We start from the raw sequence: 24,157 nt of genomic DNA on the forward strand, positions 1-24,157 counted from the left end.
GCTTAATAGTGGTCACCATTGTGCACAACCACTACCAAATATTTTTTCGAATAATGTGTTCCACTTTGAAGAATTTGCCTTTAGATGGTATTCGCCATACAATATTTTTGCGATTTACTTTTAGCGATTTTTCGCGCATAGAAGCTAGCGCCACATTGGTCGATGCGGAGAGTAGGAAAACAGCCGATGTAGTTAATTCATTAAGCGCCATCATGGTGTCGGATGGAGTTTTTAGGTGGGAAAGTCACCGTCGATGTCGCTACTGCGCTTGATTTTTCTTTACACAAGATTTTCAAGCAATTTTGTTCGAGCATGTTCGTCTGTTCTCTGTGATTTGACAGCGCCGCGTTATGGCCACATTCCCAGTTATTTCAAAACAACCGTTGCAATGCTTTACACAACTGCAGTGCATGAGCTTGGGCGTCTGTTCTCTGTGATTCCAGTCCGGAGCACCTACAAATAAAGATTAAAGGTCCTTTTTAAAAAAAGGACAAGGTAAGAACCTGTCATATAACATAAAATTATGCCGTAACCCGCTACCGGGTCTTTTCTTCTCGTTTCCATGTTTGTTTACGTCGAATGCGTCGTGCGGATGGGAGCTGATGATCATCATCATTGAGTTTGACGTCTACGAGCCAAACGTCACCGCTTCATCGATTTCGTCGACAAATGGGATGAGGCAAATCTAGCGTAACTTCTGATTGGAGGTCATCAATGAATTCGACGTCTGAGTTATGCAACCGCATATGATCTACTGCAGAAATGGGATTTCTGAGGGCGGATGTTCGAGTATTCACTCGAAAAGCAGCACTACGGCCATCTATGTGTGACATCGCTTCGACTGACAGCATTTTTGATCCCCAATAGTCGATCATGGCGCGCTGCGATAGGCTGCGTTTTTGTTGTTATTTCATCTTCCGGGACAACCTAAACAAGATGGAGAAACCACGAATATAAAAGGCCATCCATCATCATCGAATACCTCTTTCTCTACGTCAACCAACTATCACCGTGAGCGAAGCAACGAACCGGTCATCGAGCGAAGAACTGAACCAAACTATTCTACTCAGTGAATTTGAATTTGTTAAATTTAGTTAGTGATTAGTAATAAAGTGAATTTAATTAAGGACTGTAGTAAGTGAAATAAAGTGAATTAATAAATACTTACCTTTGAAAACCGCAAACGCCATAGTGAAGTGTGAACCTGAAAAGAAAAGAATAAACTTACCTTGGTACTAGACTGTGTCCCCGTTGTGCTGATCTAGTGGAAGAAATTTAGCACAGAAAATAGTTTTGAATAATCTGAACGCTGCTCATTGCCACTGAACTAACAGCTATGAATATATCATCGACATACTTTTTTAGGACGGGAATTTGGAAGGGAAGGGTTGATATTGCTTTATCGATTACTGAGTCTAATGCAATGTCGGCTAGGATAGGTGACAACGAGCTTCCCATAGCTGTACTGAAAATTTGTTTGAAGTATTTCCCTTCGAACCTAAAATAGCTTGAGTCCATACACAGATCAACTATTTCGATGAACAGGTCCAGATTGATTTCGGTGTTAATCTCGGACCACCTATCGATTATGCTTTTGCGGACTAATTCTCTGGGGACATTTGTGAAAAGTGACACCACATCTAGCGACACGATGACGTATCCTTCTGGTAGCTTGATTTGTTGGATTTCTTGGCAGAACGTGAAAGAGCTGGCGGTGTTATACTTGCTTACAAGAGATTCTTGCAGTATGCGCGCAACGAATTTTGACAGCATGTAGGTTGGAGCTGTCATGTTGGGGATTACAGGTCTGAGCGGTACGTCCTGTTTGTGTGCTTTCGGTTGCCCGTAGATTCTTGGGCAGACAGAATCGTATCTGCTGAGTTCGCGTGCGGTGTAGTTGTCGACCAGTTGGAGATCTTTCATTCTTCTTACAATGCTGTTGTTCTTTGACTGGATACTTGGGGTCGGATCTCTCTTCACTTCCACGTATGTGTCATCGTCGTTGATCAACGCTCTCATCTTTTGGTTGTACTCTTCTCGGTACATGATAACCGTTCTGTTGCCCTTATCAGCGGATAGAATACAGATGTCCGGGTTTCGTTTGAGGAACCGTGTCGTGGCTCGGGTCGCAGATGTGCAGAATTTTACCACGGGGTCGTGCTGCTTGTTTGACTTGTTGAAACCGTGAATGAAGTTCGTTATCGCATTGGTGATTCGGCATCTATTTTGGTCCTGCACATCTTTCCTTCGGTCCGTCCGCAGGAATGGACTCAACGTCTGCCATGACGTGGTATAGAGGGACATGCTGTATTGTTGTTTCTGGCAGAGCGAACTTCGGTCCCAAGCTTAGAAGGTGCATTGTTTCGTTGGGAACTTGGATAGTTGTAGCATTCAGCACGGCGCTTTGATTGAAGTTGATTGTGGATTGCTCGGTGAGACCATGAGAAATAGCAAGTAGTTTCTTCCCAGTGGTTTTGTTTTTCTGGTGAAGATGGTGCTGGAAAGAAGCGCCCCGTAACGTGGGTAGATCACCTTAGAATGGTGCGTTGCGGCGTAAGATCTACCACCACATCAAATTTCGATCTTGTTAATGTTTTCATGCCTAAAGTGGCTGATTTGTGGTGAGCAGACATTCCAGGATCGAGATTTGATGTGCTTTTTAATGTTTTGTTGCTAATCCACATTTTATTTCAGGAGTAATCAGGTAAATGTTTCGCGTATTTTATAAATGCTTATTAATCATGATTTTGATTGTTTTTCAAACAAATGTATAACAAAACATACACAACACACACTTACATACATTACATATACATATCTCATCATATATTGGGAAAGGGAGGGACCATCAGGGCACCCGATTGAAACGATTTGGACAGGAGCTTCGAACTGCCTCCTCCTTGTTGTTAACATTTCGCGGATTGAGGGCGGGCTCTTCGACCCCATCTATTGGGAGTATTCTGTCAATCGAGGGCTTGATTTTGCGGTTGTTCGTGAGAACTTTCTTCTGGAAGGAGATTCTTTTCCCCTGACGCGGGTTTCGCGCAAGTGTCTCTGCTTGCGGGTCCGCACAAACCTTTTTGGCCCTTCAGGAGAATGACTGACCACTAACGACAGCACAATCTTGATCAAATCGCTTTTCAGATTATTCCAGTGCTATAGGCAGCTGCCTTGCTACAATAGATGGTAGAACAATATCATCATCATGAAGATGGTGCTGGAAAGAAGCTTTCTGGAGATCGACAAAGCTGTCTGCTACTTCGTTGCACGTCAGCCGGTTGATTTTTATGCTGAGGTGTTGGATGTCGCGTCGAAGGGTATTGATTTTATGGAAGGTTTGTTTAATTTCCAAATTCAGTATCGACTTTTTGAACCTTGCCATTATGCGATCTACCTTGTTCACGAACGGACCGTTTTCGGCGATCATTTCGTGCATGCATTTTAGCGCTTTTGTGATGTGCGATGGGAAGATTCCTTTCTTCCGGCATGTGAGGAGGAACGTCTTCCGGCTCAACATATTTCCTAGCTTTTTCTGGCAGTGGGAATATTAACTGCTTACAACACTGAAAAAAAGGGTTTAAAAATAAAAATCAATATTGCAAAAAACCCTATGATTTTATTTCTGGAGAAAGGTATTTTAATTACCTACATTTTCTCCGAACAATGTTGCTGTGACATATTTAAGAAAAAAATGTTTTTCTAACAAAACCTTTTTTTTTGTATCTACATTGAGTGTTTCGTTCCAACATAGCCATATACAGGGGATAGACAAAATGATCGGGACAGGCAAAAGTTTCACCACAGAGAAAAGACGTCTAGCTCATAAAGTGCAGTTGTGGAAAAAATTGCAACGGTTGTTTTGAAATAACTGGCAATGTGGCCATTACGCGGCGCTGTCACATTTCGAATCGCGGTACAAATTCTCCGATGTTTTCCTTTTTGGCGCTAGTGTCACCAAGTGTGCACCCCAATATAGTTCCCAAGTAGCACCTGCAACTAAAATGGAAATGATCATCGTTGCAAACATGTTGCAACTGAGTTTTCATGAAACAAACAAAATTAAAACCTATTAAAATACTGTTGTTAATGCCAAACTGAGGTGTAACAGTTTTATAACAACTAGCAAAATAAAAACAAACGTCATCATTAGTCGAAACTTGCGAAACCAATTTGTAACTGAAGTATAATATGATTGTTTCAACGAATCTTACACAGATAAAAATAATGAGATTTACACGTCATGTAAACTTCATTTCAGTCATGTGAACTTAATGTTATGATGGTTTACATGATATATCATGTAAATTTGTGTTATATGTCATGTAAACATTCAGAGTCATGCTGTATTACATGACATATAATGGAAGTTTACATGATATTTTATGACTTTTACATGATATGTCATGTAAACTTCTGTGATATCCCACGCTCCAATTATGTGCATCATATGTCAAAGAACTTTACACTCTTTTTTCGATCTGTGTAGTTACAACCGTTTACAAACCAAATCAACCAAAACATTGATTCTGATTGTTGTATACATGTTGCACCTGGAACTTAGTTAGAACATAACGAACAATTTTGACAGGAGAGATATAAGTTCCAAAATGTGCGGCAAAATGTTTTTGTGATCACGAAAAATATAAAATGCACTAAAAAAACCAAAATGTTTGAAAAATAACGAAATCATGTACAAATAAAATGTAACCTTTTCTTCATAAATTTATCGACATATTCCAAATTTTATAAAATTAAAGTGGGTAAAATAGAAAAAAAAAATCTGATTGACCCAATAAAAAAAAATAATGCCTCATTTTCGCAGTACTGAACGACTGGCACCTACCACTGGGAAGATTTCAATATATGGGGTTTTGAGAAATCTAACGTAATGTACAAAAATATTAGGAGTTACCCACGAAAAGTTTTACAATGGGTTTACATTTTTTACAAAAAACGTGAAACTTTCGGTACGTAATAAATGGACAGCCTCTTGTCGACGTAAATGAGAAGTACACGTCCAAGTGTCTGCTTTTTTGATTATTTATGCCCTACACGGAAAATTCAAACTACCTTATTTTGGGTCGATTTTACCCTAAAATGAGTATATCAAATTGATTAGTTACCCAAAATTAGGTTGGTTTTCCTCTCTCCCCCACAGATGATGCGTCTATCCAACGGGGGTCCTTGAGGCCAATAAGCCAATTTTGGGTAAATGTAGATTTACCCAAATTTGGGTTGAATGAAGTGGGTCTTGGGTTGAGTTTACCTACTCTTGAGTATATTTTTAGTTGGAGGTAAAGGTAATTTACCTTGCGTGATTTTAATCGATTCACTCAAATGTTGACTTATTTTACCGAACTATAGGATTGCGTCAAAAGAATCCAATTTTTGGTAGTTTGGTGGTTCCGTGTACTTTGTCAGTACGGATTCCCATAGACATGATTCAACAAATATGTAGTATCTTTCTATATTCTAAAATTAATTTTCAGCATTTTATGGGTGCATTAAATAAGCTGCTGAAATGCACTCCGCCAAAGCAATATGGCGAGTTAATTTTTACCAAAAATGCCTAAATTTTCACTCGCAAAATGATAGGTAGACTGAGGCGCGTTGAGAATACGGAGCTAAAATGCGTAACTTATCGATAAATCTGGAACGGCACGCAAATTGACGTTCTCGGTCAGCCTTATTTGCGGTATATTTATGCACACAATTTATTTATCACATGAACGAAACTGTTGATGCATAATAACTGGCAGTGACGAATGTGGTGAGACTAGTTGTCGAATCGGTCACCATTTTTTAAGTCGACTATAAGTTGTATCTTGGTTATAATTCGATTGCGTATTAAAACCGTCTATATCACGAATGAATGTTTTATATTGGCTCCACCTCTTGCGCTTTTTTGGTTGCAATTAAGTCGTTAATAAGACGATTGGTTCAAATGGCATAACTTTCAATATAGTTGCATACAAATTACAGGAACTTATTAATGTCCAAGTGTGTTGCTTGGGTTCCACCCAGTGAATTCACTAGGGAAATAATAATTCAGTAACAAATTTTGAAAACGACTGTAACATGTGCATGTCCCATAAAATTTAAAATAAATATATAAACTATGTAAATTGTTTTGTGTTAGGAGTTAGGTCTAAAATTGTTAAATTTCCCTTTAAAATTGCCCATTCGAAACACCGTCACTACACTCGTCTCCATAAAACGCTCGCTCTGACTGCAATAATGGGCAAGCTGATCAGGGCAAATTAGCCGAGAAAACGGAGCACGGTCGGTTTAGAAGAGTGGGAAAGGCAGCATCCGGGCTCGACCCCGAAGCTAGGGGCTCTTTTGCCTTGAGCTGTTGTGCGAGACACAAGTGAAAAACCGAGAGGAAGATTATTAAGCTACCGGCGTGGGTGCAAGATTTAGAGGAAAGTTTGAGAAGTAGGCTTTGACTTGGCCAGGCGTGCCGTGAAGTTTCGAGATAGCCAAGTGTTCGCAATAACTCCGTGTCCGCGAGAATCGTGCCCCATGGTTTTGAGAAGTAGAAGATTAGATTCCTCGTGGGGAACGAGTGAGCTAGTGCCGTAGACCTCCTCCGCGGACCGCGTGTGCGAATAGAGTTGCTTCGGAACGCGTCTCCGGTTTGGCACATAAAACGAGTGTGTACGAAGAACAGAATTAGAAAACTATATCCGTACCGTAAGTGCCCCTGAGTGTAACGACTTGGCTGAACGGTCGTGAAGAGAGCGTAGTGTGCAAAGTGTGTGAAGTGCCGACGAAGTCAACCCAGCGACCGACGACGGTGTGGGCCATCGTAGCGCCCCCATCCTTACTCTCACCAGACTAGGTGCCCCTGGGATGAGACTCAGGTAAGTCGCATGTTCCATATCTTCTATTATAGGCTAAATGCCTACTTACACGACGTATAATCAATGGTGTAGCATTGATTTTACGTCGTTTTCAAAATTTGTTACTGAATTGTATTGTTGTTCAACTCATTTCTAATTCAAAGTGGTGGAACTAATTTTCAACACGCTAAGAAAAAGTTACTCTGAAATGAGTAAGATTCACCCAAAACTGAGCTAAACTGGAACAGCTCAAAAAATGAGTAAATTGCATTTCCAGCGATAGCGCTGGCCCAAGTGCAAAAATCCAAACAGTTTAAGCCGTATAATACTCTTCACATCAGCAAGAATATTATACGGCTTATACTGATGAGATTTTCGCACTTGGGCCAGCGCTATCGCTGGAAAAAAATTTACTCATTTTTGAGTTGTCCCACTTTAGCTCCAAAATGAGTGAATTTTCTGACCGTGCATGTTTCCATATGCATATGCAACCTAAAATAAGAGTTAGGGAGGAATCTTATCTTTACCAACGAGGATTTGCGTGTGTTAAAACTTTCTATCGCATTTTATCGCGCCCCTCATTTTCCGTACCACTGTTATCGCAATGGTATAAAACTTGGTTCGCCTGGTTCAGTCTGTAGCTAGTTATCCCGAAACCTGTACCAAGTTCAGAAAGAGTGATCAGTTCGAAGTGAAACCATATTTTGATGATTAGTGCAAAAACGATTTACAATTATCGAGCAACGTAAGTAATGGTTACTTAATACTCAAAGTTTGTCCAAGAGTTTTTATTTGTGAAATGGATATTTGAGAGTAAGAACCGGAGAACAGCTATAGCCATTCTCTGGCTTTCCCATGAAAATAGTGTTTTTGTCTGCATTTTTGGACTATCGCGGCAGCTTTCAAGAGAGAGAGAGAACTAACAAACGTCTGAAAATTTCTGTTTAACATCGAACCAGAACATCTGATGCACCAATCTCATAGCGAAAGTGAAATTTTTATTTGATTCTTGCTCATTGAGGTGCGTTGGTTTAGTATATTACAAGAAATGCCCAAGAAACAGAAGTAGCTGAATAACAGTTTCTTAAGCTAAAGTTTGCTTAAGAGTTGTTTGTTCCACTCTTATACAGCAAAAATGTTTGTTGGGTGTTCACTTAACAGTGAGAGTGATGTAATTGAAAGGTGAAAGCAACACCACAGAGAACAGACATCCAAGTCCAGTTCCGAAACTGTGTAAGGAATTTAACGACCATTTGAAATCGGCAACACAAGTGGCAATAGCGTGGCGCTGCAATCGGGTAATTTCCCATACTAATTTAATTCACCACTTGAAATGTTTCAACTCACCACTGACTGTGGCAATATGGTGTTTGGTGTATAGACACTATAGATTCCATAGACTCGCGAAGGCGAAGACAACTGTAGCCAAACGAACTGTCAGTTCGTGTAGCCAAACGAGCATGACGTCACGTTTTCAATAGCGACAATGAATTGCGTGACGTCATATTCGCTCGGTACACTCTAAATTCACGGAAAAACACACTAAAATCGTATTGCTCAACCATGTCTCCGCGAGTCTATGGAATCTATAGTGTCTATAGTTTGGTGGCGTTAGTGTTGTCATCGTGTATTGGTTTGCAACCTTACTCAAGTAAAGATTCAAATCCAAGGGGCTAGTCGCTTGGAACATTGTGCCAAGAGGTGCCAAGCACACCGTCTTATACGCTGTGTGGCACACCGAGGCACTCTGAGGCACAATTTTGACACTTGAGTTTGGGTGAAAAAACTAGGCAACCATGTGCATTTGACCTGCAAAATGAAAACAAACAGTTGGTTGTCTTGGTAGTTGCCAAGCAAAATCTGAATCATCAAGCAGTGGCACTTCGGGGCACACTGAGGCACAATTGAATACCCGTTAGCACACTGAAAATAATTGGCACAAGTAAAGATGTGCTCAGCGACTCCCCCTTGTTCAAATCCTTACACAACTTTCCGAATGAAATTTGTTCTAGCCTGGATGTCTGTTCTGTGTTTCCGCTGTTACCTTGGTCTAACATGTGTACGTTCTGCTCGCCATTCAGGCAGTCATCGAAGTGTTGCCACAGAGAACAGACATCCAGGCTAGAACAAATTTCATTCGGAAAGTTGTGTAAGGATTTGAATCATTACTTGAGTAAGGTTGCAAACCAATACACGATGACAACACTAACGCCACCAAACACCATATTGCCACAGTCAGTGGTGAATTGAAACATTTCAAGTGGTCAATTAAATTAGTATGGAAAATCAATCGATTGCAGCGCCACGCTATTGCCACTTGTGTTGCCGATTTCAAATAGCCGTTAAATTCCTTACACAGTTTGGGAACTGGACTTGGATGTCTGTTCTCTGTGGTATTAGTCAATTGGGTTTTTAATTTTGAAAAATGTATTTATTTTTTGATTTCATACGAAAGAGCACCTTTTTCTGAGCCACTATGATTTTTTTCAGATTTTTAGAACTTTATTTTGGTACCTTAAATCAATTTCAAAGATATTTTTTGAAATCACCTTTTGACAGCTAGGCAACTGCTTGACAGCTCCGCCCAGTACAAACTGCGACGTGGGGTGATGCGAGAAATCGCTCCCATACAAATTTCAAATTGATTTTTGAATAGGTTCCCGGGCTCCAAAATTCATGAAAATTTGGATTTCGGTTCATTTTGACATGCAGATTTAGAATATTAAATTATCTCAACACCGTTAAAGAAGCCAATTTGGATTCTACATGAACTAATGATTCTTAATAATAAATTACTTTTGAGGACTAAGCACATTTTTTTCATTTTTTCGAAGCTTATTTCTATGCTGAATTACGTTCCTTTCAGCAACACAAGTGTACTCTTTGTGAACTCAAGTTCGGTTGATTACTTAAAAAGTGAGCTGAATAGAATGCTATTTTATCCGAACTTTTGGTTGCTTAGGTTATCTTTACCAACGAGGATTTGCGTGTGTTAAAACTTTCTATCGCATTTTATCGCGCCCCTCATTTTCCGTACCACTGATATCGCAATGGTATAAAACTAGGTGTGCCTGGTTCAGTCTGTATCTAGTTATCCCGAAAGCTGCACCAAGTTCAGAAAGAGCGACCAGTTCATAGTGATACAATTTTTTGGTGATTAGTGTAAAAACGATTTACAATTATCGAGCAACGTAAGTAATGGTTACTTAATACTCAAAGTTTGTCTAAGAGTTTTTATTTGTGAAATGAATATTTGAGAGTAAGAACCGGAGAACAGATATAGCAATTCTCTGACTTTCCATGAAAAATTTTTTGTCTGCATTTTTGGACTATCGCGGCAGCTTTCAAGAGAGAGAAAGAGATTTGAACTAACAAACGTCTGAAAATTTCTGTTCAACATTGAACCAGAACATCTGATGCACCAATCTCATAGCGAAAGTGAAATTTTTATTTGATTCTTGCTCATTGAGGTGCGTTGGTTTAGTATATTACGAGAAATGTTCACTTAACAGTGAGAGTGATGTAATTGAAAGGTGAAAGCAACACTTCGATGACTGCCTGAATGGCGAGCAGAACGTACACATGTTAGACCAAGGTAACAGCGGAAACGGCTACGTCAATGCACCCGGAGGCGTGAATAAACCAGCTCTCACGCTAATGAAAATTGAGGGTGCCATTTACCCGCCTAAAATAAACAAAGCAGCTGGTATAGAAGGTAATGGCAGCTGGCCTTATCAAGATGGGCCTAGAAAAGTTGTCTACCTATCAGCACCGGTTGATATCGAGGATGTTGATACATATTCAGGACCTAGGAAACCGATCAGTTACCGGAGCATTGGACGTAAGGGGTAATCTATCCAAATCACGAGAAAGGCGACCATTTGAAATGTGAATACTTCTATAGTGATCACTCTTTTGAATGCCGTCTACAAAGTGCTATTCCAGATTATGTTCCGTCATCTATGACCTGAAGCGAATGAGCTCGTGGGAAGTTATCAATTACCTTGGATCCTTATTGACAGTGAAATATGAAGACGCATCTTCAGTGAAAGTCGTGCCACAGACAAACAGACGTAACTCTTAGGGGAAATTCATTTAAACTTTTCGCCCGATGTCTGTTTTTCATGAACATGCTGCCATCTGTTGGTATAACCGCGCGAGACATCGTCCGCCATGATGGATTGCGATTTGACGTTTGCCAACACGCTCACTACTACACAACTTGCCTGTAATTCTCGTTTGCATCATTCAGCAACGTGTACACTAGCAAACGTCAAAGCGATCGAATACTAGCACCTCTGGTGGAACGATCGCGCAAATCAAATGAAATTCAAATTCATCGTTAAACGCATGTGCCAAGCCCTTTAGAAGAGTGTTACGTCTGTTTGTCTGTGGTCGTGCCTTCTACACTCAGAAATAAAAGTATACACGGAATTACTATTATTTATGCATTTTGTATCCGCATCTCTCTCACTCTCTTTCTGTTTTCATGCTATCCGCTGCTTCGTCTGGGTTGACAAATCACTTCGCTTCAACCCAGGCTAAACGGCAGATAGCATGAAAACAGAAAGAGAGTGAGAGAGATGCGGATACAAAATGCATAAATAATAGTAATTCCGTGTATACTCTTATTTCTGAGTGTACTTTTTGCTCAGTCCATCGCGCAATATCGTCACCAGCAGGTGCTAGCTATTGTGGATTTAGCACTAAATTGGTGTCGGAAGTAACTTCATTGACTTCCGCTGCTTTTCCTGTGCATTAAACATAACGTCGGAAATAGGGCGTTGAATAGAGCATCAGATTTGCTATACAGCGCACTACCACCGACGAACCGACGTGACAGCTAGAACAAATAAATTCAAATTTGTTGTCCCCGACGCCATGATGAAAAATAGCCGAACACTACTGCCTCCTCTATAACGATTCGCGTTGTTTTGATAGCTTGACTCCAAACCCCTGTGTATTCATATAGGAAAAGGTTCGTGCCTGCGCTGATTTGACTGAAGCGTTCGCTCGCTCTGCTGGTCGACCGTTAAATTTAGGGAGGGACAGTTTTGAAACACCACTGTCACGTCGGTTCGTCGGTGGCACTACTTCCGACGTTATATTTAACGCATAAGAAAGGCAGCGGAAGTCAATGAAGTTATTTCCGACAACAATTTGGTGCTAAATTCACAATAGTGTAACCGAGCGATGATTTTTTAAGGAGTTGTTCTGAGTGTTACATCTGTTTGTCAGTGTTTAAATACTCGTTACGGCAACATGGCTAATTTAAATGAATATCACCGACAAACGGACGTAGCACTCTGATAATTCCCGTCGTTGGACGATTTAATGTCTATTTAAACAATTGATAGTTGGGAAACCGATCACCCGTGGCGCTTGCATGTGTTTTGTTCCAGTTTGAGGTTTGTCCACTACTGCCACCTAGCTGATGGTTAGCTAAACTCAGTCTTTTTAGCATTGGGCGAATATGGATCCGTGACTAAGATTTCAATCAGAAAATGTTCGTAGTGTTACCACAGAGAACAGACGAACATGCACGGTCAGAAAATTCACACAAAACTGAGCTAAAGTGGGACAACTCAAAATTGAGTAAATTTTTTTTCCAGCGCTAGCGCTGGCCCAAGTGCGAAAATCCCATCAGTTTAAGCTGTATAATATTCTTGCTGATGTGAAAAATATTATACGGCTTAAATTGGTTGGATTTTTGTACTTGGGCCAGCGCTATCGATGGAAATGCAATTTACTCATTTTTTGAGCTGTTCCAGTTTAGCTCAGTTTTGTGTGAATCTTACTCATTTTAGAGTAACTTATTCTTAGCGTGTGCTCGAACAAAATTGCTTGTAAAACTTGTGTAAGTAAAAAAACAAGCGCAGTAGCGACATCGACAATTGTTTTTTCATTAGTAAATTTACACATTCTCTCAGTGGAACTGCACGGTCAGAAAATTCACACAAAACTGAGCTAAAGTGGGACAACACAAAAAATGAGTAAATCGCATTTCCAGCGATAGCGCTGGCCCAAGTGCGAAAATCTTATCAGCTTAAGTCGTATAATATTCTTGCTGATGTGAAGAGTATTATACAGCTTAAATTGGTTGGATTTGGCATCTTACTCATTTTAGAGTAACTTTTTCTTAGCGTGTGTATTGGGGTGCACACTTGGCGACACTAGCGCCAAAATATAAAACATCGGCAAATTTGCACCACGATTCGAAATGTGACAAGGCCGCGTATTGGCCACATTGCTAGTTATTTCAAAACAGCCGTTGCAGTTCTTTACACAACTGCACTTTATGAGCTTGGACGCTGTTCTCTGTAGTGTTACGTCTGTTTGTCTGTGTAAATATATTCGACCATTACTATGTTCTTGTCCCACAAGATGTTTACGTTAATACTGTAAACTTTGCTTCAAGCGATTTCACTTTCAAATAATAACATCATAACTTCAGCAGACTGGCTTTGCTTTAACTATGTGATTTATTATTTTTTTTCCGAACGTAACAATACGTAACTGTCTTCGACACGTTACGTATTGCCGTTCTTGATAAGATAATGCATATCAGGAATCCGGGTCGTGTATACGGCTTATCGTCGTTTATTTTTCCACAAAGCTGTATATCCAAAAGTGATAGCTATCACCTTGCAAACCTCCGAGTGTAGACCGCTTTTCATCTGATCGCTTTTAAAGCCTTTGATAAACACACATTTTTCATTTCGATTTCAGAATCTTTTTGTTATCCAAATCCCGTTAATTCATGTTTTTTGTGACTACAGGGCTGCTCCACAGCCACAGTGACTCCAAAATTACTAGCTCAGTGGCATGAGGCCCCTTGAGCTGTGTCTCAGGGCCGGCATGCTACTTGGTAATCGGAGGGGCTTCGCGAACTACATATGAAAACCAAGAATATTCACATTTTCAAACAATTTAGTGGTTACTAGTGTGGCTTGTAAGTGTGAATGAGGTATTTATCCATAAATTTAATCCTAAATTTCTTGGTTAGCAACAAACATGGGAAGGTGTTATTCCAATGGCGTAAAAAATCGAAAACTGCACAGTACGAACAAAACCTGTAAAATTATGATGGATCGACCCCGTCATACATGCTGGAAATTTTTGTGCGATTTGAAAATGTGACTGTTTAAAGAGAACAAAATAACATCTGGATCCGAACAAGATTCGAACTCAACACGCTCGGATATCTCAGCTTGCTGAAAAGTGGATTGACGAAGTTAAACAGCATTTTTTGCTGGCTTGCTTACTCTCACAGAAAGTTCGACGTTTGAGCTGAGCGGAACCGCTCAAACGTTAAAACTGTCTGTGAGAGAAAGCAGGCCAGAAGTGCAGAAGTCCTTAAGTAGATTTGTTTCTAGGCGTTCGATGTAAATCTTCGTCAGCCGTGAGAATTAGTGATGGAAGTTTCTTTTATATTTCAGGTGTGACTGGGCCGAATTTAGAATACAATTACAAGATGACATCAACACACAGCCAGAAGCAAAACCCCTTCAAACCAATGGTCTACGTGGACGAACAACAACCAGGACCTTCAACTGGAAATGTATCCTCGAGTTTACCGAGGTAAGAGCAAATGAGATTCCCGTAAAATCTGTAAGTGTTAAGGTGAAACATCCAGAAATTCCATTTGATTTTCGTATACAAACTTTAGAAGCACAAATATATAACAAAACTGCATTCATGGAACCGCCAAACCACAGACAAACAGACGTAACACCAGGGCCGGATTTACAAATGTGGGGGCCCGGGGCCACAATGTTGTGGGGGCCCTCTATATAGAGGATACACTTTTGCCTATATAACATGGAAAAAAATCTAAAAAAATAATGGTTATTACAAATTTGTTATTGAAGGTATTAATGTCGTTGTAAGAGTGTTTAAATGTCGAACATTTAGCAGAAGCAGAGCTATGAAAAATGTTGACATCCACTAAATTTATTCATAACACAAAAACAATGATAAAAGAACATTATAAAAAGTAAAAAAAACACGACTGTGTTCGCGGCGTTAGATCCCAGATTTCGTAGAAATTCATGTCAGAGTTCATAGAGAAACTGCAAGAAGAATGTACTGCTGAAAGTTTCAAGAAATTTCTTGTAAAATGTGTATTACAATCGGTGGTGTCGTTTTTACGAAATACAAATAATATTTCTGGTAGATCCCTGCTGCAATCTCAAAAAATTTCTTTCATGCGATTTTTAGGGGAGGTTCTGGCGAAATAATGTTCACAAAACTCTGAAATCAAAGAAGAAATTATGATGGAAAATGCTGCAGAAATTTTAGAGGGAATCCATGAAAAAATTTTGATGGAAATTCTGACTTAATTTCCAGTGCAATTTCTTATTAAATTTCGTGAAAATCTTCGGCGGAAACCCGGACGACTTTTTAGCCAATTTCTTCTAAAATTTTCTCAGAGGAACTATTGAATCTTGATATATTCAATAAATTCCTTGAGAAAATTTCAGAAGCAATTGGTTCGCCAATTTAGCTCGCCATGGACTCTTCCTTATTTCAGTAAGCAAATCTGTTTACTAGAAAAATCTCATCAAAATTCATGCTAGATTTCCTCAAAAAAATAAATAAAAAGTTCTAGTGTACTCCGATATTAGTAAATCGAAATGGACAGCTCACAACTGGCTTGTTTTGAAACACATTAAAATTGTTGATGATTTGTAGAAAATCTAACATGAATATTCATGAGTTTCAGTCCGATATTTTTTTAGCAAAAATAAGTTCAAAAGTTTTCAAAAATAAGTCTAAATTTCGAAAAAAAAACCCTAAAATCTTCCAATATCTGTAGAAAATTTTACAAAATGTTTTCATAAACTCTAGTCAGAATAACACAAACAATTTTTTCAGGACATTTGACTCTGTAAGAGTAGAGTTTTGGAGTTCATCTAGCAGTCGTAGAGATTTTCATGATTATCGGCAAGCTAAAGGCAACATTTAAAATTTAATTAATACCTGGACAAATAATTCCAGTCTTTCTCAAAAGGAATAATGCAGTAGACAGTAATTTGAAGTTCTAATGACAAAATTAAAATTAAGAGAAGATTCTTGCACATTTTTTTCGCAAAGTGAAATTTTGTGGGGCCCCTAAAATGTGAAGGCCCGGGGCCCGCAATCCAACTTGTCGCCCTTTTTGTAGATGGGACACACGATACCTTCCATCCATTCCTCCGGTAATACTTCCTCCTCCCAAATCTTGGTAATGACCCTGTGTAGTGCTCTCACCAGTGCTTCTCCACCGTATTTTAGAAGCTCGCTTGGTAGTTGATCTGCTCCAGCGGCTTTGTTGTTTTTCAACCGGCCAACCTCCTCCTCAATCTCTTGAAGGTCAGGGGCCGGAAGTCTTTCGTCCTGTGCACATACTCCTAGATCTGTTACCACGCCACCTTCGGTACTTGCAACGTCGCCATTGAGGTGCTCATCGTAATGCTGCCGCCACCTCTCGACCACCTCACGCTCGCTCGTGAGAATATTCCCGTGATTATCTCGGCACATGTCGGCTTGTGGCACAAAGCCTCTGCGCGAGCGGTTCAGCTTCTCGTAGAACTTTCGTGTGTCCTTAGCGCGGTACAGCTCTTCCATCGCTTCGCGATCTCGTTCTTCCTGCTGGCGCTTCTTCATCCGGAAGACTGAGTTCTGCCTGTTCCGCGCCTGTTTGTAACGTGCCTCATTCGCTCTCGTACGGTGTTGCAGCATTCTCGCCCATGCTGCATTCTTCTCGTTTTTCAACTGTTCACATTCGCCGTCGTACCAGTCGTTTCTGTGATTCGGAGTCGCGAAGCCTAGTGCTGTAGCCGAGGTACTACCTATGGCGGATCGGATGTCCCTCCAGCCATCTTCAAGTGTAGCTGCGCCAAGCTGCTCTTCCGTTGGTAGGGCCACTGCTAACTGCTGCGCGTAGTCTTGAGCCACTTCTACGTTACGAAGTTGCTCGATGTTGAGCCGCGGCGTTCGACTTCGACGCGTGGTGATAACTGTCGAAAGTTTTGAGCGCATACATACAGCGACCACAGAAACCACTATGTGCGGACGTCGGTTATATCCGAGAAGAATTTACCGTCGATTAGAACGTGGTATAGCGGGGGAAGAAGGTGCTTCGGACTACCATACCACGGGAGGCTGCAAAGTTTACGCATCGCTGGCCGTTATCATTCGATACGGCGTGCAGGCTGTTTCGCCCGATTAACGGTCTGTACATTTCCTCCCTTCCTACCTGCGCGTTCATGTCGCCGACAACGATTTTCACGTCACGCGTCGAGCAACCATCGTATGTTTGCTCTAACTGCGCGTAGAACGCTTCTTTCTCGTCATCGGGTCTCCCTTCGTGTGGGCAGTGGACGTTGATGATGCTGTAGTTGAAGAAACGGCCCTTAACTCTCAACATGCACATCCTTGCGTTGATCGGCTGCCACCCGATCACACGTTGTCGCATCTTGCCCAACACTATAAATCCTGTTCCCAGTTCATTGGTGGTGCCACAGCTTTGGTAGAAGGTAGCCGCTCGATGCCCGCTTTTCCACCTTTCTGTCCAGTCCAACAAAGTTCCTGCAACGCCACGATGTCGAAGTTGCGGGGATGTAGTTCGTCGTAGATTATCCTGTCACATCCTGCGAAACCTAGTGACTTGCAATTCCATGTTCCAAGTTTCCAATCGTAGTCCTTATTTCGTCGCCTGGGTCTTTGCCGATTGTATCGAGTCGTATTTTCTCCTATGTTATTCGCAATGGGGATTTTTACGGGTGGCTTATTGGGCCTACGCCAACACTCCTGTCTCGCCGGAGGGCCATCGTGCCAGTTCTGTTTAACGTCCCAACCAACACTGGGATGACCACGCTGATGGGGCTACCACCTTGGATCTAGCTGGGCGTGGTGCAGCGTTTCTTACTCAGCCGCTGGATGCCAGAACAGACGCTGTTTGAGCCGCACCTCTTTGGTGAACAGACACTCGGATCGTACCTCCTCAATCTAGCTGAAGTCAGAAGGACAACAGTGCCCAGGCTGCACTACCAGCTAAGCACACAACTCTTAGCTGGCGGTCTTTGTCATCTCTTGACCCGTGGAAGCATGAGGTAGGAACTTGTGAGGACCAGAGCTATATTGGACGCTCTCCTTATCGACTCACCGTTTTGCAGTTTTTGTATTTCCGCATTACTATACGTTTTAATAGTGGTACTGCAATATTCGTTCATTTAATATTTCAGTTTAATTATATCACCCTTTATCCACGAATTCAAAAACTGGTTATGATTAAATGTGTGAAATAAGTTTATTGGATCAAAATACGATAACACACAGTGCATTGTGTTCCCTTGAATTAGTTTATCTCGAGTTAATCGCAAGTTAAGTTATTTTAGAGTTGGCAGAACAATTTCTGTTACAAATGCGAGATGAAATTACTGGAGGTAGTTATGACGTCATTTGTTCAGCAGCTTTTCGCTGAAATCCGAAAGAGTTTATGATGGAGCTCATTTGAGAGTTTCTGAAAAAAATCTCTTTCCACGTGATAATAAAAAAAAAATGGTGTAATTATTTCAAGAGTATTATGTATTTGAAATAAATCCAGAAGTTTGTTCAAAGCGTTCCTTAAAACATTTCTTCAAGAATCTTTTGTTCATTTCTGAGCTCATCGATCAAACTGTTTTTGCCAAAATTCCATAAGTTTCACCAGGAATTTAAGGATTCATTCAATTCCAGAAGTTTGTAACTCGCTAGCTCGGGGTGGGTATCTACAGGGTCGTTGAATGACTTTCTTTCCCCATACATATACGGGCATGAATGGTACTCAAATCGGAACAGGAACGAAAAAGAATGAAAACTGTGCCATAGATGAACTATTGTCGGAGTGAGAGTGTCCAAACTTAACGAAGAGGATTTACACGCTGAACCGAAACTAATCACTCGAAAAGCGAGGCTTGGACGGTTCCTTTTCGAACCCCGATAATACGAACAAGGCAAAAGTGGTTAAAATTCGGTAATTCCAGGATTGCTCACTCTAAATATAGTGCTACCATGGAAGCTATTCTATTTACAATGGTTTATTACGGGATCGTCACTTAATAGGGTACTTATCTGTATCAGCATGCAGGGGTGCGAATCCGGATTCTTGGTGGTAGCGAGTTGGTTGTAGAGGTGTTTCTGGCGTTGGAACCGGCGGCAGCCGAACGCTGGCGGAGTTTTGCGACCGGCGGTAGCCGTATGCTGACGCTGCTTTGAGGCCGACTGTAGCCGAGCGCTGACGGTGCTTTGGAACCGGCGATAGCCGAACGCTGGTGGTGCATTCCCCTTCATCGGCTTCCAGCAGATTGTCGAGCCGAGGAGGGGGGGGGGGGGGTGGTTTGTTGGTTGGTGATTGCGAGCTATGGTTGCTTGTCGGCTGTAGACCGTAGGGACATCAATGGTTCTACCGCTTCAGGACAACGGACCTCGATGCTTGGTTGTTGAGCAAAGATGGCGGATGGGCTTGGACGTCGTTGGTGGCAACAATGGCGAACGGTTGATAATGCCGGGGTATTCGATCCAGTGGTGGCTTGGAGATCGGACTTTCTGGACTAGGTACCGTCGAACTTCATCGCTGTCCACTCGAGTAGCTTAACGAGCCCGGTTTCGGCACTGCTTAGAAGCTCATATAAACGAAACGGAAAGAAAAAGGCCCAATATGGACCTAATCACCTTGGATTAGTACCCGTGACGTCCCAAACCTAACCTCTAACACTATCACTTTTTTATCTAGTCATAATTACCTTTTTCTTGTTTTATCACTTTTTAATCTGTTGTTTTACTTGTGGTTTGTGGCATGTAACTTGCATGATACTTTTTCTGTGATAATTTTAATACATTTTAGATTTAGATATACACATTGACAACATTTTTACACAACTAACCTCAAATATACGAATTGTTTGTAGGTACTAACAAAACAATTGATTTCAACAATTTACTAACAAATGCCACCTAGATTCTAAAATTTAAAGAAAAACAAACTAAAATTAGACAAATTTTCACCACTCGAGGTTAACTTTTCACACCTCGAATAATTTGCTTGAGTCACGCGCGCACTGCTATTCTTTTCGAGAATCAGCTTCACAAGAGAATTTCCTCCGCCAAGATGGGGGGATTTTATAGAGAAATTCCTCTTTTACCAATCTTTTTATTTTTTTTTACTATTTTTGACACATCGGTACTATTTGTTAGTGTTTCCACACCCTAAACTCCGTTTTCTTCTAGCGACATCTATGAGTCAGATTTCCTTTGAAATCAGTGAGTACTATTTACCCACGCTCAAACTGTTCGACTTTCGTTTGACGTACATGTCCGAAACAAGGGGAAAATGAAACAGGCTCACTCACTTGCCAGTCATCAACAAGTGAGTGCCATCTGTTTGTTTGAATTTTTACTTTCAGGGTTGTAATCGGGAGGGGGATGGAAAAAGGACTTGCGGTGGAGCCAGCAAGTGTAAACTGGGAACCGAACGGTTACAAGTTCCTCCAAAACATGTTGGGCTACATTGTTCAGGAGTGCATATATGAATATCTTCAATTCTAGTTGTAACATATGCCAGAGCTTTTATCTAAAACCGTTTTCAAATCTCTTTAAGAAATTCAGCATTTTCATTCGATTAAAACCTCCAGTCCAGTAATAATGGAGTAATTGTTAGATTTCAACTGAAAGCTACCATAATTTACTTTATTTTGAATTATTGTTCCAATTACAATAACTGTTAAAAAACAACAACATCCAATTGAAGGTTATTCTTAGAAAGAAGTCATTGCTAGCCACGCCCATATTTGCCGACATGAGAAGGAAAAGGAAGATAATTCTTCTGAGGCACGAATTTGCTCGCAAAATGTCACAAATGTTTTAACATTAATTAATTCAGTGATGTTGTCCTATTCCAGAACATTCCTACTTGAGTTATGTGGTTGTTTGTCTCGGGAATCTATAATTATTGTGACCTTAGGGCTATTGAAAAACATGAGACCAGTGGGCAAATTTCGGCGCATAGTTTCTTCGAAGAAAAGAAAATTTTCATGCTGACGGGAAATAGAAAAAAATTGAGGAAACTTTACGATGGAATTCGGACATATTAGTATAAAATTAACATTCATTCAGTCTCAGCAGTCAAATTGCATGTGTTTGATGTGATCATATGGACAAATTATACAATCAACATGCAGAAATGTATCAGCACATAAAGTAACAAATATCAAACATCGAAGAAAACTTGTGTTTTACCTGGTAATTGATTTGCTGGTGATTTATATATCTTAGAGATTTTTACGTAACTTATTACCTGCAGTTTTGGTGTGATAATCAAACTGGTTTCTTTCGCGGATGTAACGCTACACCACAGACAAACAGACGTAACACTTGCGAAATTTCCATCGACCACGCTTTTAACGATCATTTTAAATTTTCATAGTTGTGGCTTTCACAATCAGAGGCGCGCGCATCGTTTTTCTATGCGTTTGACGTTTTACAGTAGCGCCTTCTATTGACGATATTGCACAACACAGTGATTCGTGCAACTTTTCCACCAGGTGATGGTAGCAATGAGAACAGACGTCTAAGCTCATCAAGAGCAGTTGTGTAAAACATTGCAACGGTTGTTTTGAAATAACTGGCAATGTGGCCATTACGCGGCGCTGCCACATTTGGAATCGTGGTACAAATTTGCCGTTTTTATCTTTTGGCGCTAGTGTCACCAGGTATGCACCCTAGTATAGTTCCACAGAGAGAATGTGTTGGTTTTCCTTGGAAAACAATTATTATATTGTTGCTCTACTCATTTTTAATTCAAAACGTTGAAACTATTTGTCAATGGGTTGCTCCAATTTTGTTGTTAAATTAGTGAAATTACACACGGTCAGAAAATTCACACAAAACTGAGCTAAAGTGGGACAACTCAAAATTGAGTAAATTTTTTTTCCAGCGCTTGCGCTGGCTCAAGTGCGAAAATCTTATCAGTTTAAGCTGTATAATATTCTTGCTGATGTGAAGAATATTATACGGCTTAAATTGGTTGGACTTTTGCACTTGGGCCAGCGCTATCGATGGAAATGCAATTTACTCATTTTTTGAGCTGTTCCAGTTTAGCTCAGTTTTGTGTGAATCTTACTCATTTTAGAGTAACATTTTCTTAGCGTGCAATACGCTTATTGTTATTCGAGCAAATACAACTCATTCTCTGAGTAGGAAAATTCAAAAGTGCGCTTGTGAAATAATTCATGGGTTAGCGCCATCATGGCGTCGAAACAAGTTTTTAGGTGGGAAAGTCACCGTCGATGTCACTACTGTGCTTGTTTTTTTCTTTACACAACATTTTTAGAAAATTTTGTTCGAGCATGTTCGTCTGTTCTCTGTGATGGTAGTGTGAACTGGCCGATGAATTTCCATGAAAATCGTTCAAGGTGTTACGTCTGTTTGTCTGTGGCTACACTGAGGAACAGAGAACAGACAAACATGCTCGATCAAAATTGCTTGAAAATCTTGTGTAAAGAAAAAACAAGCTCAGTAGCGACATCGACGGTGACTTTCCCACTCAAAAACTTGTTTCGACACCATGATGGCGTTTTCTAAAGAATTATTTCACTAGCGCACCTTTAAATTCTCCTACCCAGATTCTGAGCTGTATTTGCTCAAATAACAAGATGTTTATGATTATTTCATTGATCCAGCTACAAAATTTGAGCAACCCATTTGTTTGCGCCAAATATCGATTGTAAAATTTTGATCACTACTGTACAAATTCTAATCGACTGACCAACACGACAAAGTCAATTAGGTAGCTAGTGTCCGAGCAATATTGATAGCAGTTATAGTTGTACCGTTCTATCAAACACAAATTATCAGTCTGTTGCACATTTCTAGGTCGTATCGATCGCCTCACGATCGTCGATAGAGCCGACCGCAGGTAGAAAACCGATGTCCAGAAAACATCGCACGCGGTCAGCAGCCACTCTGTCACAGTGTACATAGTTAGTCAGAAATAAACCACCAAGTGATACAGTCCATTTTTCGATACATCAAATCGAGTGTTTGCATAGTGAACTATTGTGAACAAATTTAAGCACCAATAAAACTAACTATCTCCGTCAAAGTTACTCCGCGAGTTCAATTCTTTTAAGCGCGATTATCCGACGATTCCTGAACCAGTGATTAATTGTACAAACGAACATCTTTGGTCCGAATCGAGCCGGATCGTCGGGAAACGCGAAAGTGAAGTGAATTTTGGCACCGTTTGTGAGAAGCCACGTGGTCGCTGAGTATTCTCCACGAGGGAGAACAATAGGACACGGGCGTCCTCATCTTTAAGTGTGTTCCTGCCATCATTCTGCTGTTCCAGTTGTTCCTGCGAAGTGACCTGACGGATCTGAAGCTGCCATCGGAATTTCTAGTGGAACCGGACGGATCTGTGGAGCAAAATCAGGATAAGTACTGAGGGCTAAACAGGTTTGTCTGTGGCGCGAATCTTTGATGCATGTGAGATCGCCGCCGATGGAAAGTGACTTGAGCTAAAGTGAATCGAAGTTACATCAATAAAGATTCAATTTAATTGCTTGCATGATCTAATTGTGTCATCCAAATCATTTTTGCTGAGTTGAGCCCTGACCTTTCCACCATCTCTGTTGGCTTTTTTCGCTTTGTAGGTTGGTTTGCTTTGTCCTATTCCCAATCAATAGCTCCATTGTCTAGTCAAACCGCGTGGTCGATTTGAGTTCCGCGATCGAGTGAAGTGCTTAAGTGTCAAAGTGACCTATTTGTGATTCATTATGCCAGCGAATGATGATTTGCGGCTGCTGTGCAAGCAGGAGCGTGCATTGCTGAATTCCCTGGAGAACCTGAAGGAATTTGTACATGCCAACCGTGATCGTGTGGATCGTCGTGCACTGGACCTACGCATTGCCAAATTGGATGAAATCTGTGACAAGTTCTTCAATGTGCGAATGAAAATCGAGTTGCTAACCGACGATGCAGCTGAAGATGAGATTTCGACCGACACAGAGGAGACGGAAGAAGCCAAGCTGCAACGTCACATCAAGATCAAAAAGCAGCGTGATCGTGAAAATGCGAAAATCTTGAAGGAATTCGAGAACGAAGTTTTCCATTTGAAGCAGCTCATGTTTGAGCAACTCCAAGCAGGCTCGAGCCAAGAGTCGCAACGTCAGCGGATGGCAGCTGCTCCAGCTGTACCGCAATCTAAAGTTAAACTTCCCGAGTTGAAGCTTCCAACCTTCAGCGGGAAGATTTCGGATTGGGTAACGTTCCGTGATACCTACAAGAACCTG

The 24,157-nt window shown here is 40.9% G+C and overlaps 2 protein-coding genes across 2 annotated transcripts in view; one reads left to right on the forward strand and one right to left on the reverse strand.

Annotated features, from left to right (window-relative positions):
* Positions 1-1,275: 1,275 nt before the first annotated feature.
* LOC134290171 (uncharacterized) lies at positions 1,276-2,304 on the reverse strand. The gene has a single exon (XM_062857230.1). It carries the CDS (start codon positions 2,302-2,304, stop codon positions 1,276-1,278), a length of 1,029 nt encoding a protein of 342 aa, XP_062713214.1.
* Positions 2,305-7,259: 4,955 nt separating this feature from the next.
* Positions 7,260-24,157, forward strand: part of LOC115254570 (uncharacterized) — a 47,962-nt gene continuing 31,064 nt past the window's right edge. The window contains exons 1-2 of the mRNA XM_062857231.1: positions 7,260-7,590; positions 14,285-14,426. Of these exons, the coding sequence (XP_062713215.1) occupies positions 14,320-14,426 (107 nt within the window). The 5' untranslated portion in view covers positions 7,260-7,590; positions 14,285-14,319. The remainder of the gene's footprint in view (positions 7,591-14,284; positions 14,427-24,157) is intronic.

Source organism: Aedes albopictus, chromosome 3, assembly GCF_035046485.1.
Source record: "Aedes albopictus strain Foshan chromosome 3, AalbF5, whole genome shotgun sequence".
NCBI classification, from domain to species: Eukaryota; Metazoa; Arthropoda; class Insecta; order Diptera; family Culicidae; genus Aedes; species Aedes albopictus.